Source organism: Muscardinus avellanarius (assembly GCF_963383645.1).
Source record: "Muscardinus avellanarius genome assembly, chromosome: 3".
Lineage (NCBI taxonomy): Eukaryota > Metazoa > Chordata > Mammalia > Rodentia > Gliridae > Muscardinus > Muscardinus avellanarius.
Genome location: NC_137788.1, coordinates 117,571,948 through 117,582,971, shown reverse-complemented (window position 1 = coordinate 117,582,971; position 11,024 = coordinate 117,571,948). Strand labels below are relative to the sequence as shown.

Genomic DNA, 11,024 nt, shown 5'->3' with positions numbered 1-11,024 from the left:
AAAAAAAAAAAATAAAAAAATAAAAAAATAAATAAAAAAAAATAAAATTGCGGAGTCTCGAATCAAACCTGCGATCATCCTGTCTCAGCCTGGGCTTACAGGCATGCGCCGTGGCGCCCAGCTCCTAGTTCTGCTTTTTGGGGATCTACCTCTCAGTTCCCACACTTCTCGTCCTCTCCCCGCCCCATACCACGGCTGCAGTTACTTACGTAGTTCGTTGTTCCGGGTCATGGCCTGGGCTGCCCGAGCTCGTGGCCCTTGCTGTGTAAAGTGGTAGCCAAAGCGGACGATAGAGGGACACTGCTCTAACACAGTGGCCATTTCCATCTCCACTGCATCGCCAGGCCACTGGCGCTGGAGGAGGGAGAGGGGAAGCCGTCAGCCACCCTCTCCCGGTGAGTCACCATTCCAGGCCCCTTTGAAAGTCAAGGGGAAGCCGGGCATGGTGACACACGCCTGTAATCTCAGTACTTGGGAGACTGAGACAGGAGGATCCCAGGTTCAAAGCCAGCCTCAGCAATTTAGTGGGGGTTCTCAGAAACGTAAGAACTTGTTTCCAAGTAAAGAATTTTTTAAAAAAAAAGTAGGAGCCAGGCATACTGGCGCACACTTGTAATCCCAGCATTTTGAGACAGGAGGATCGCGGTTCAAGGACAGTCTCAGCTACTACTTAGTGAGGCCCTGATTCAAAATAAAGAATAAAAAATAGGGTTGGAGTAAAACTCGGAGGTAGAATGCCCCTGGGTTTCATCCCCAGTACTGCAAAAATAAATAAATAAATTAATTAATTAATTAATAAGGCTTGGGGTATAGCTGAGGTAGAGCCCCTCTCAGTTCAATCCCTAGTAACACATGCACACACACAAAGTCAAGGAGCTTGTTCCTTAGGCTGGATGAAGAGAGGCGCCAACTTGGCTCCCCTCACAGAAACAGTGAGAAAATTCAAATGATCAGCGAGCCAGGTGTGATGGTGCACACCTGTAATGCCAGTACTTGGGAGGCTGAGATTGGAGGATCACAGGTTCCAGGCCAGCCTAGGCAATTTAGGGAGAGACCCTCAGTAACTTAATCTCTGTTTCAAAATAATAAACAAGCCGGGCGTGGTGGCGCACTCTTGTAATCCCTGCATTTGGGAGGCTGAGACAGGAGGATCGCGCAGTTTCGAAGCCAGCCTCAGCTACTTAGTGAGGCTCTCAGCAACTTAGTGAGACCCTGTTTCCAAATAAAGTATAAAAAAGGACTGGGAGTATAGCCTGGAGGTAGAAAGCCCCTGGGTTCCACCCCTAGTACCACCAAAAAATAATAATAATAATAATAAAATAAGAGCCGGGCATGGTGGTGCATGCTTGTAATCCCAGTACTTGGGAGGCTGAGACAGGAGGATCTGGGTTTGCAGCTAGCCTTGGCTACTTAGGCCCTCAGTAATGTAGTGAAACCCTGTTTCAAAATAAAGAATAAAAATAGGGCTGGGGGTGTAGTTCGGAGGTAGAATGCCCTGGGTTCCATCCCCAGCACCACAAAAATAAAATAAGGGTGGTGCATAGCTCAGAGGGAGAAAGCCCCTGAGTTCAATCCCCAGTACTACCAAAAAAAAAAAAAAAAAAAGATTAAAGGAGAAGGCTCCTCTGGGCGTGGTGGCGCACGCTTGTAATCCCCGCGCTTGGGAGGCTGAGACAGGAGGATTGCACAGGTTCAAAGCCAGCCTCAGCTACTTAGTGAGGCTCTCAGCAACCTAGTGAGACCCTGTTTCCAAATAAAGTATAAAAATAGGTCTGGGAGTATAGCCCGGAGGTAGAAAGCCCCTGGGTTCCATCTCCAGTACCACAAATACAACAAGGAAGGAAGGAAGGAAGGAAGGAAGGAAGGAAGGAAGGAAGGAAGGAAGGAAGGAAGGAAGGAAGGAAGGAAATTAAGAGGGGGAGGGAGGGAAAGAGAGAGAGAGAGAGAGAGAGAGAGAGAGCCAGCCGCCCACAGCTGGCTCAGGAAGGGCTCTCAAGGGGTAGAGTCCGGTTGCTGAGACCAGGGCAGAGGCCGCCCACCTGGTTGTCGACACGGAGTTCCGTGAGCGTGGCGTTTTCCCGGACCGCCTTCAGCACGGCCATCAGCCCCGTGCTGCTAATGAAATTGGACTCGATGTTGAGGCTCTGCAGGCTTCGGTTCTCCCGCAGCATGTCGGCCACCGCCTGGGGAGCAGGGACTCGCGTTAGGGTTAGGGGGGAGTTTCACAGATGACTGAGGAAGAGAAAGAACAGGAACAAGAGGGACACTGCTCTTTGGAGAGTTCTTGAGCTGCAAGTGGGGCTAGAGGGAGACAGGAGCAGGTAGGAGATAAAAGCGGGAGACCAAGCACGCAGTGGGCTCAGGGTGCTGGAGCGAGGCCTGGCCCTTTGGGAAACCATGTCAGGGTTTCAGAGTCGTGAGCCACAGGACAAAGCTTGGGTCTCATGGTGGTGATGCAAGCAGGTAATCCCAGCATTTGGGAGGCTGAGACCTGGAGGATCGCGGTTCGCGGACAGCCTCAGCTACTTAGTGAGGCTCTCTGCAACTCAGTGAGACCCGGTTTCAAAATAAAGAATTAAAAAATAGGGCAGGGGTGTAGCTCGGAGGTCAAATGCCCCTGGGTTCCATCCCCAGACCCGCAGAATAAATAAATAAAATAAAATAAAATAAAAAATAGGGGACAGGGAGTGTAGCTTGGAGGTTGAATGCCCCTGGGTTCCATTCCCAGTATGTAAAATAAAAATAAAAATAAAAAATAAAAAAGACTAGTTTCAGCGATTTAGAGACCCCTGTTTCAAAATAAAAAAAAAGACACGGGGTTGTAGCTCAGAGGCAGAAGGACCCTGGGTACAATGCAATCCCCAGTCACACACACACACACACACACACACACACACACACACACGGCGTGAAGGGAGCAACAACGCTGTGAGAGCCTGGGCAGGGGCGCCTGTCAGAGTGTGGAGACAGGGCTGAGGTCCACCAGCCTTACATTGGCAATGGGGTCACCACTCTTTGTGGCCACCAGACTGAAGCTCCGCACGTAGGTGTTGGTCTTCAGGGCCTCGCACAGCTCACTCAGCATGGGGCCGGGGATGTCCTGCAGAGGGGGAGGGTAGGGGTGGGCAGGGCGGCACCTCGCAGAGCCCTCCCAGCCTTTCCCTTTGGGACGTGGGAGCCGGTACCTGGATGTTGTTGAGATTCACTTCCTCCAGCTCCTTGTCGTTGCTTCGAACCCTCTTTAGCATTTCCTCGATGTTGGTGGGATTGGGGGGCTCATCCGGCACTGGCTTGTACTTGTCGGGCTGAACCACACCTGATGTGGGAGGCAGGAAGGGCCATGTGTGCGCCACGCCTCGCCCTGCTCTCTAGTCTCCCGCGGGCATGCTCCCCACACTCACTGCTGATGCCTTCCGTGTTGCAGATCTCCCCGCTGCAGATGGCGTCGTAGTATTGCTTGTTGCTCATGAGCGTGTACATTCCCAGGATGGCTGCAGAGGGCGGGCGCAGGGCCTGGTGAGCAGGGCCGCCCCACCCTCTGCGCAGCGGGTTTTCTTTGTTGTTTGCGGTACTGGGAAATTGAACCCAGGGGCATTCCATCCCTGAGCTCCAACCCCAGCCCTATTTATATATTCATTCATTCATTCATTCATTTGTAGCACTGCGGATGGAACCCAGGGACATTCTACCTCCAAGCTATACCCCCCAATTCTATATTTTATTCTTTATTTTTGAAAGAGGGTCTCACTGAGTTGCAAAGGGCCTCACTAAGCAGCTGAGGCTGTCTGCGAATCATGATCCTCTTGTTGCAGCCTCCCAAATGCTGGGATAACAAGTGTGCACCACCATGCCGGGCTTTTTTTTTTTTTTTTTTTTTTTTTTTTTTGGTGGTACTGGGGTTCCTGGAAGCCCTTCTACCTCCGGGCTACACGCCTATTTTATATTTTTGAAACAGGGCTCTTAAGCCAGCGAGGCTGGCTTCGAACCTGCACGATCCTCCTGTCTCTGTCTCCCAAGCATAGGGATTGCAAACCTGCGCCACCACACCCGGCCTCTACGCTTTATTTTGAAGCAGGGTCTCACTGAGTGAACCTGCAAGCCTCCTGTCTCAGCCTCCTAAGACCTTACGTATTACAAAATTGTGCCACTACACCCGGTTGCAGTAGTATATTTATAGCTTGACCCTTTTCACTCTCCCAAAGAGGGTCCTCTCAGGGACCCAGGGATTCCTCCCATAAACTGCCCAAGACAGTGGTTTCTGAAACACTGAGATGGGGCTTAGGTCCCTAAGAAGCCACTAGAGGTTGAGGGCCACTTGTGTCTGTGGAGGCCCCTGCTGATTCCAACCGACATATCACCATTTTCATTTGCTTTTATAATCCCAGAAAAATTGCTCTTGAGATATTACCTTGTGACATTAAAAAATGAGTATTACAAGCAAACAAGTTAAAAAAACACTCCCAGCCCGGCGTGGTGGCGCACGCTTGTAATCCCAGCATTTGGGAGGCTGAGACAGGAGGATCACGGTTCACAGACAGCCTCAGCTACTTAGTGAGGCCCTCCACAACTCAGTGAGACCCTGTTTCAAAATAAAGAATAAAAAATAGGGCACAGGTTATAGCTCGGAAGTCGAATGCCCCTAGGTCCCATCCCCAGAGCCGCAAAAAACAAACAAACAAACAAACAAACAAAAAACAAAACAAAAAAAGACACCACCCAGCCCAGTGTTGTGACACAAACCTGTAATCCCAGTACTTTGGAGGCTGAGACAAGAGGATTGCAGGTTCAAGGCTGACCTCAGAAACTTAAAGAGACTCTCAACACCTTAGCAAGACCCTGTTTCAAAATAAAAAATAAGCCAGGTATGGTGGTGCACACTTGTAATCCCAGTACTTGGGAGACTGAGACAGGAGGATTGCAGGTTTGTGGCCAGCCTCAGCTACTTAGTGAGGCCCTCTACAACTCAGTGAGATCTTGCTTCAAAATAAAAAGAATAAAAAATGGGGCTAGGGGTGTAGCTCAGAGGTAGAATACCCCTGGGTTCAATCCCCAGTACCACAAAAATAAATAAATAAAATAAAAAATATAAAAAATAAGAGCCTGGCATAGTGGCACATGCTTGTAATCCCAGCATTTGGGAGACTGAGACACGAGGATCACAGTTTGAGGACAGCCTCACTTACTACTTAGTGAGGCCCTTTGCAACTCAATGAGACCCTGTTTCAAATTAAAGAATAAAAAATAGGACTGGGGGTATAGCTTGGAACTAGAATGCCCCTGGGTTCCATCCCCAGTACTCAAAAAAATTAATTAATTAATTATTTATTTATTTATGGTGGTACTGGGGTTCCTGGAAGCCCTTCTACCTCCAGGCTACACTCCCAGACCTATTTTTACATTTTTATTTGGAAAAAGGGTCTCCTAAGCCAGCGCATGTGGCTGGCTTCGAACCTGTGCGATCCTCCTGTCTCTGCCTCCCAAGCGTGGGGATTACAAGTGTGCGCCACCACGCCCGGCTAATTTAATTTAATTTAATTAAAAATGGTGGTGCACACTTGTAATCCCAGTACTTAGGAGGCTGAGATAGGAAGATTGCAGATTTGAGGACAGCCTCAGCAAGTAGTGAGATTCTCATCAACCTAGTGAGACCCTGTTTCAAAATAAAGAATAAAAAATTGGGTTGGGGGTGTAGTTCAGAGTCAGAATGCCCCTGGGTTCAATCCCCAGTACTGCAAAACAAACAAACAAACCTAAAAAATAGGGCTGGGGGTGTATCTTGGAGGTAGAATGCCCCTGGGTTCAATCCCCAGTACTGCAAAATAAATAATAATAATAATAATAATAATAATAATAATAATAATAAATAATGGTGGTGCACATTTGTAATCCCAGTACTTGGGAGGCTGAGACAGGAGGATTGCAGATTTGAGGACAGTTCTGCAAGTAGTGAGATTCTCATCAATGTAGTGAGACCCTGTTTCAAAATAAAACTAAAAGCCAGGGGTGGTAACACACATTAGTAATCCCAATACTTGGGAGACTAAGATAGGAGGATCTCAGGCTTGTGGCCAGCCTCAGCTACTTAGTGAGGCCCTCTGCAACTTAGTGAGACCCTGTTTCAAAATAAAGAATAAAAAATAGAATAAAGCGTGGTGGCGCACGCTTGTAATCCCAGCATTCGGGAGGCTGAGACTAGAGGATCACGGTTCACGGACAGCCTCAGCTACTTAGTGAGGCCCTCTGCAACTCAGTGGGACCCGGTTTCAAAATAAAGAATTAATAAAAAAAAAATAGGGCAGGGGCTGTATCTCGGAGGTCGAATGCCCCTGGGTTCCATCCCCAGACCCGCAAAAAAAAAAAAAAAAAGAATAAAAAATAGGGTTGGGGTGTAACTCAGAGATAGAATGCCCCTGGGTTCAATCCCCGGTAATACAAAAACAAACAAACAAAAAAAAGTCTAAAAAATAGGGTGGGGGTTATAGCTCAGAAGTAGAATGCCCCTGGGTTCAAAACTTGGTTCCAACAACATGGCTGAGGCTCTCCCAGCCACCCATGTCCAGGTTCAGGAAGTGGACCTTTCCCTCTGGTCGCACAACAAGGCCAGATGCCCCTGCCCCGAGCCTCCCATCCTCAGCCCCCAGGGCGGCCCACCTGCAATGTCACACATTTCCGCATCGGTGGCGTGGGCCAGCGCCTCTTCCAGCTCCGGCTCTAGGGTGATCTGCTCCTGCGCTGGGATTTCTCTCTTAGGCTGAATATAGGGTTTCCCTGATGGGGAGAGGAGGACGGCTCAGGTGGAGGTCGTGTCTCCCTGTGCCCGGCCTCCAGCTTCCTTTCCTGCTCCAGGGGGTACAATGCTGGGTCACTAGGGGACACCAGAGAGCCCGAGTTCTGGACAGCTCAGGACTCCTGGTCCCAGATCCCTGCTAAGAACTGAAGCCTGTGAGCTGGCAGGCTGAGGTCTGGGCACCTGAGTCCCCGGGCGCCAGAGGAGCTGGAAGGTGAGAGGGAAGCGGGAGGGGAAACCGTGACACTTAGTTTCTGGGAGATGTCAGGGTCCCCATACCCTTCTTCTCGCCCGTGAAGGGCACCAGGTCTTCCCGTTCTTTGGCTTCCAGCGCCTGTTGCTCCAGGTACTGCAGGAGGGCGTCTCGGTCCAGTGGCCCCGTCGGGCTCTTCTTTGTCTGGTCGCGTTGTCTCAAGCCAGCTGGCAGGAGCATGTTCTTAGGGATGGGTGTGGGGGACCAAGTCAGGTACCCATCTGGGTACCTCTAAAGTTTCCTAAAACATCTCGACACCTTTCCCCCCGGCCCTCTTGGGACTCCAGGCCCTGTCGATAGCTCTGTTCTCAGCCACCCTGAGCCCAGCGCCCTTCTCAAGTTCCCCGGGGAACGGCTCCCGGGGCTCATGGCTTACCTCGGGGTCCATCTCCTGGAGCTCACAGTCCAGCTGCTCTAGCTCCTCGGGGCTCAGGGTCCTTAGGATCGCATCTTCATCTATGTCTCTATATTTCTCCAGTTCCTTCTGATACGATGACATGGTGGCCCCCACCCCCTCCCCACTGTGTGGCACTCAGAGCCTGGGAGGACATAGGAAAAGTGGTTAATAAAATAATAAAATGAGCTGGGCGTGGTGGCGCACGCTTGTAATCCCCGCGCTTGGGAGGCCGAGACAGGAGGATCGCACAGGTTCGAAGCCAGCCTCAGCTATTGAGTGAGGCTCTCAGCAACTTAGTGAGACCCTGTTTCCAAATAAAGTATAAAAATAGGTCTGGGCTTATAGCCCGGAGGTAGAAAGCCTCTGGGTTCCACCCCCAGTACCACCAATAAATAAATAAATAAATAAATAAATAAATACAATGAAAAAAGGTGTTACACACTTGTAATCGCAGTACTTGGGAGGCTGAGACAGGAGGATCGCAGATTTAAGGACAGGCTCAACAAGTAGTGAGATTCTCATCAATTTAGACCCTGTTTTAAAATAAAACTAAAGGAGATGGGCGTGGTGGCACTTGCTTGTAATCCCCGCGCTTGGGAGGCTGAGACAGGAGGATCGCGCAGGTTCGAAGACAGCCTCAGCTACTTAGTGAGGCTCTCGGCAACTTAGTGAGAGACCCTGTTTCCAAATAAAGTATAAAATAGGTCTGGAAGTGTATCCCAGAGGTAGAAAGCTCCTGGGTTCCATCCCCAGCACCACACACATAAATAAATAAATAAATAAATAAGTAAATAAACAAACAAACAAAAAGCCGGGTGTGGTAGCGCACATTTGTAATAGTTGGGAGGCTGAATCAGGAGGATCTCAGGTTCTCTGTCTCAGGACATAGACACAGTAGGGATTCAGAGACCAGCCAGGGGACGGATGCTGAACCACATACCTGGCAGGCTAGAAACCTAGGACTGCTAGGGGATGAGAAGGGAGGTTAGGTGGTTTAGAGCTGCTGTCTCCTTCCCGGTCCCCCAGCTTCCAGCCACTCTGGATGGGGATCCCAGGATCCAGACTGGGTTTGTCCTCTCACTGTATGACGGAGAAGTCCTGGCAGCACCCTCCCTGCTAACCTCGCCCGTCCGCGCCTCTGGCCCTGGCGCAGCTGCTGGAAGCTGGGCCAACATGGCTGGCCCCATGCCCAGCTCCTATTGAAAGGTGGGAGGGGGTGGCAGAGAGCTTCAGGGAAACTCTTCTTTTCTTCCCCATAATCCAGCCTGTCTTTCTAAACTGTCTTTAAAAAGCGAGGAAGATTGGTAGGGCAGGGGACTCCTGCCGCACTTTCCTTTTCTCTTTTATCATGGGGGCAAGGGTCAAGATTTCCTTCTTTTAGCCGAGTGTGGTGGCACACGCTTGTGATCCCAGCTTTCGGGAGGCTGAGACAGGAGGATTGCAGTTTGCGACAGCCTCAGCTACTTAGTGAGGCCCTTTGCAACTCAGTGAGACCCTGTTTCAAAATAAAAAGACTAAAAAAATAGGGCTGGGGGTGTAGCTCGGAGGTACAATGCCCCTGGGTTCCATCCCCAGTAACACACACACACACACACACACACACACACACACACACACATTTTTTTCCCTTTTCTCTCTTTGCTATAATTCTGAATTCTTAGGGAAAGCAAGGGCACGGAGAAGCTGGGGGACTTGCAGTTCGGGGGAAGGGCAGCGTGGCTTCAGGAGAAGGGACTGAGTCCCCATAAACTGTCACCAGGAAGGTGACACGGACCAGTGGGTCAGGAAGGCCTTCTAAATGGAATAAAGTTTCCCTAAAAACACACAGCGGGAAGGTTACACTCGCGCAGTCTTTTATAATGTGGAAAACACACACAAGCTACACCTATACAGCCCATGATACCGAAGATCCAGAAACGAACAGGGTGACACATTGACAACAGTACACGGGACGGGCAGCGGCAGAAGCACACACCAGTGACGGAGGCGGAGGTACTGTCTATGGCACTGCCCGGCTCCGCCAGGCTCTGGTCCATAAGCCCCCAGCTTCCCACCTACCCACCATTCCTGGGGCCACCTCCTCACCTCCCCTCGGCCGAAAGGTCTCTTCTACTGGGGCCACTGGGGCGCCGACCGCGGCAGGAGGAGCCCAGTGCCCGGGGAGAGGGTGGGGGAACAGTGAGCTCAGCATTTTATTATTTTAGCTCTGGCCAGGTGGGGGGTAGTGGGAGATCACATATACACAGCCCCCATACCCTCCCGGCCCTGGGAGCCTCTAGTGGCCACTAGCCGTCATGACACCTGCTCCTCAACACAAGGAACCAGTTCAAGACAACCATCAGTTCCCTCTTCCTGGGAGCCTGCTCTATTCAGAGGGGCGAAAAGAAGGTGCAATACACCCGGGCGCGGTGGCGTACGCTTGTGATCCCAGCATTCGGGAGGCTGAGACAGGAGGATCGTGGTTTGCAGCCAGCCTCAGCTACTTAGCGAGACCCTTTGCAACTCAGTGAGATCCTGTTTCAAATAAAGAATAAAAAATAAGCGCCTGGCGTGGTGGCATACGCTTGTATTTCCAGCATTTGGGAAGCTGAGACCGGAGGATCGCGGTTTGAGGCCAGCCTCAGCTATTTAATGAGGCCCCTTAAAACTCAGTAAGATCCGGTTTCAAAATAAAGAATAAAAAATAGGGCAGGGCGTGTAGCTCGGAGATCAAATACCCCTGGGTCCATCCCCAGTACTGTAAAAAAAAAAAAAAAAAAAAAAAAAAAGTCAAGGATTTTGCTTTGACATCTAAGGTGTTGATAGTCTAGTTGGAGGAGTGAATACAATTAAAAAAGAACAAGCTGCTGGCATGGCGGCGCGCACTTGTAATCTCAGGATTTAGCAGGCGAAGACCAGAGGATCACAGGTCCAGGTCCAGCCTTACCAACCTAGGGAGTCTGTTTCAAAATATAAAACTAGCCGGGGAAGGTGGGTACATGCTTGTAATCCCAGTACTTGGAAGGCTGAGAGAGGAGGATTGCAGGTTTGCAGACAGCCTCAGCTACTTAATGAGGCCTCCACAATTTAGCAAGACCCTGTTTCAAAAAAAAGAATAAAAAAATAGGACTAGGGGTGTAGGTCGGAGGTAAAATACCCCTGGGTTCAATCTCCAGTACTGGGAAAAAACAAAATATGTGTAATCTACTATGCCTGGCTGATTTTTTATGGGGGGGTACTGGGGATGGAATCCAGGGGGTGTTTTACCTTAAGCTACACCCCAGCCCTATTTTTTATTTTTATTTTTTGGTGGTACTGGGGTTCCTGGAAACCCTTCTACCTCTGGGCTACACTCCCAGACACCTATTTTTTAAAATATATTTTTATTTGGAAACAGGGTCTCCTAAACCAGAGAAGCTGGCTTTGAACCTGCGTGATCTTCCTGTCTCTGCCTCCCAAGCGCAGGGATTACAAGCGTGCGCCACCACGCCCAGCGTCCAGCCCAATTTTTTAATTCTTTATTTTGAAACAGGGTCTCACTCGGTTACAAAGGGCATAAGTAGCTGAGGCTGTTCATGAACCGCGATCCTCCTGCCTCCCATATGCTG

The 11,024-nt window shown here is 50.1% G+C and overlaps 1 protein-coding gene across 1 annotated transcript; it reads right to left on the bottom strand.

The window, feature by feature from the left end:
- Positions 1-201: 201 nt before the first annotated feature.
- Positions 202-7,567, bottom strand: TMOD4 (tropomodulin 4; the record flags this gene model as incomplete). Its single annotated transcript, XM_080691605.1, has 8 exons — positions 7,417-7,567; positions 7,067-7,223; positions 6,652-6,768; positions 3,402-3,491; positions 3,186-3,316; positions 2,993-3,100; positions 2,040-2,183; positions 202-354 (listed from the first exon to the last, which is right to left on the bottom strand). The coding sequence occupies exons 1-8, from the start codon at positions 7,537-7,539 to the stop codon at positions 202-204; spliced, it is 1,023 nt and encodes a 340-aa protein (XP_080547731.1). The 5' UTR covers positions 7,540-7,567.
- Between the last annotated feature and the right edge of the window lie 3,457 nt (positions 7,568-11,024).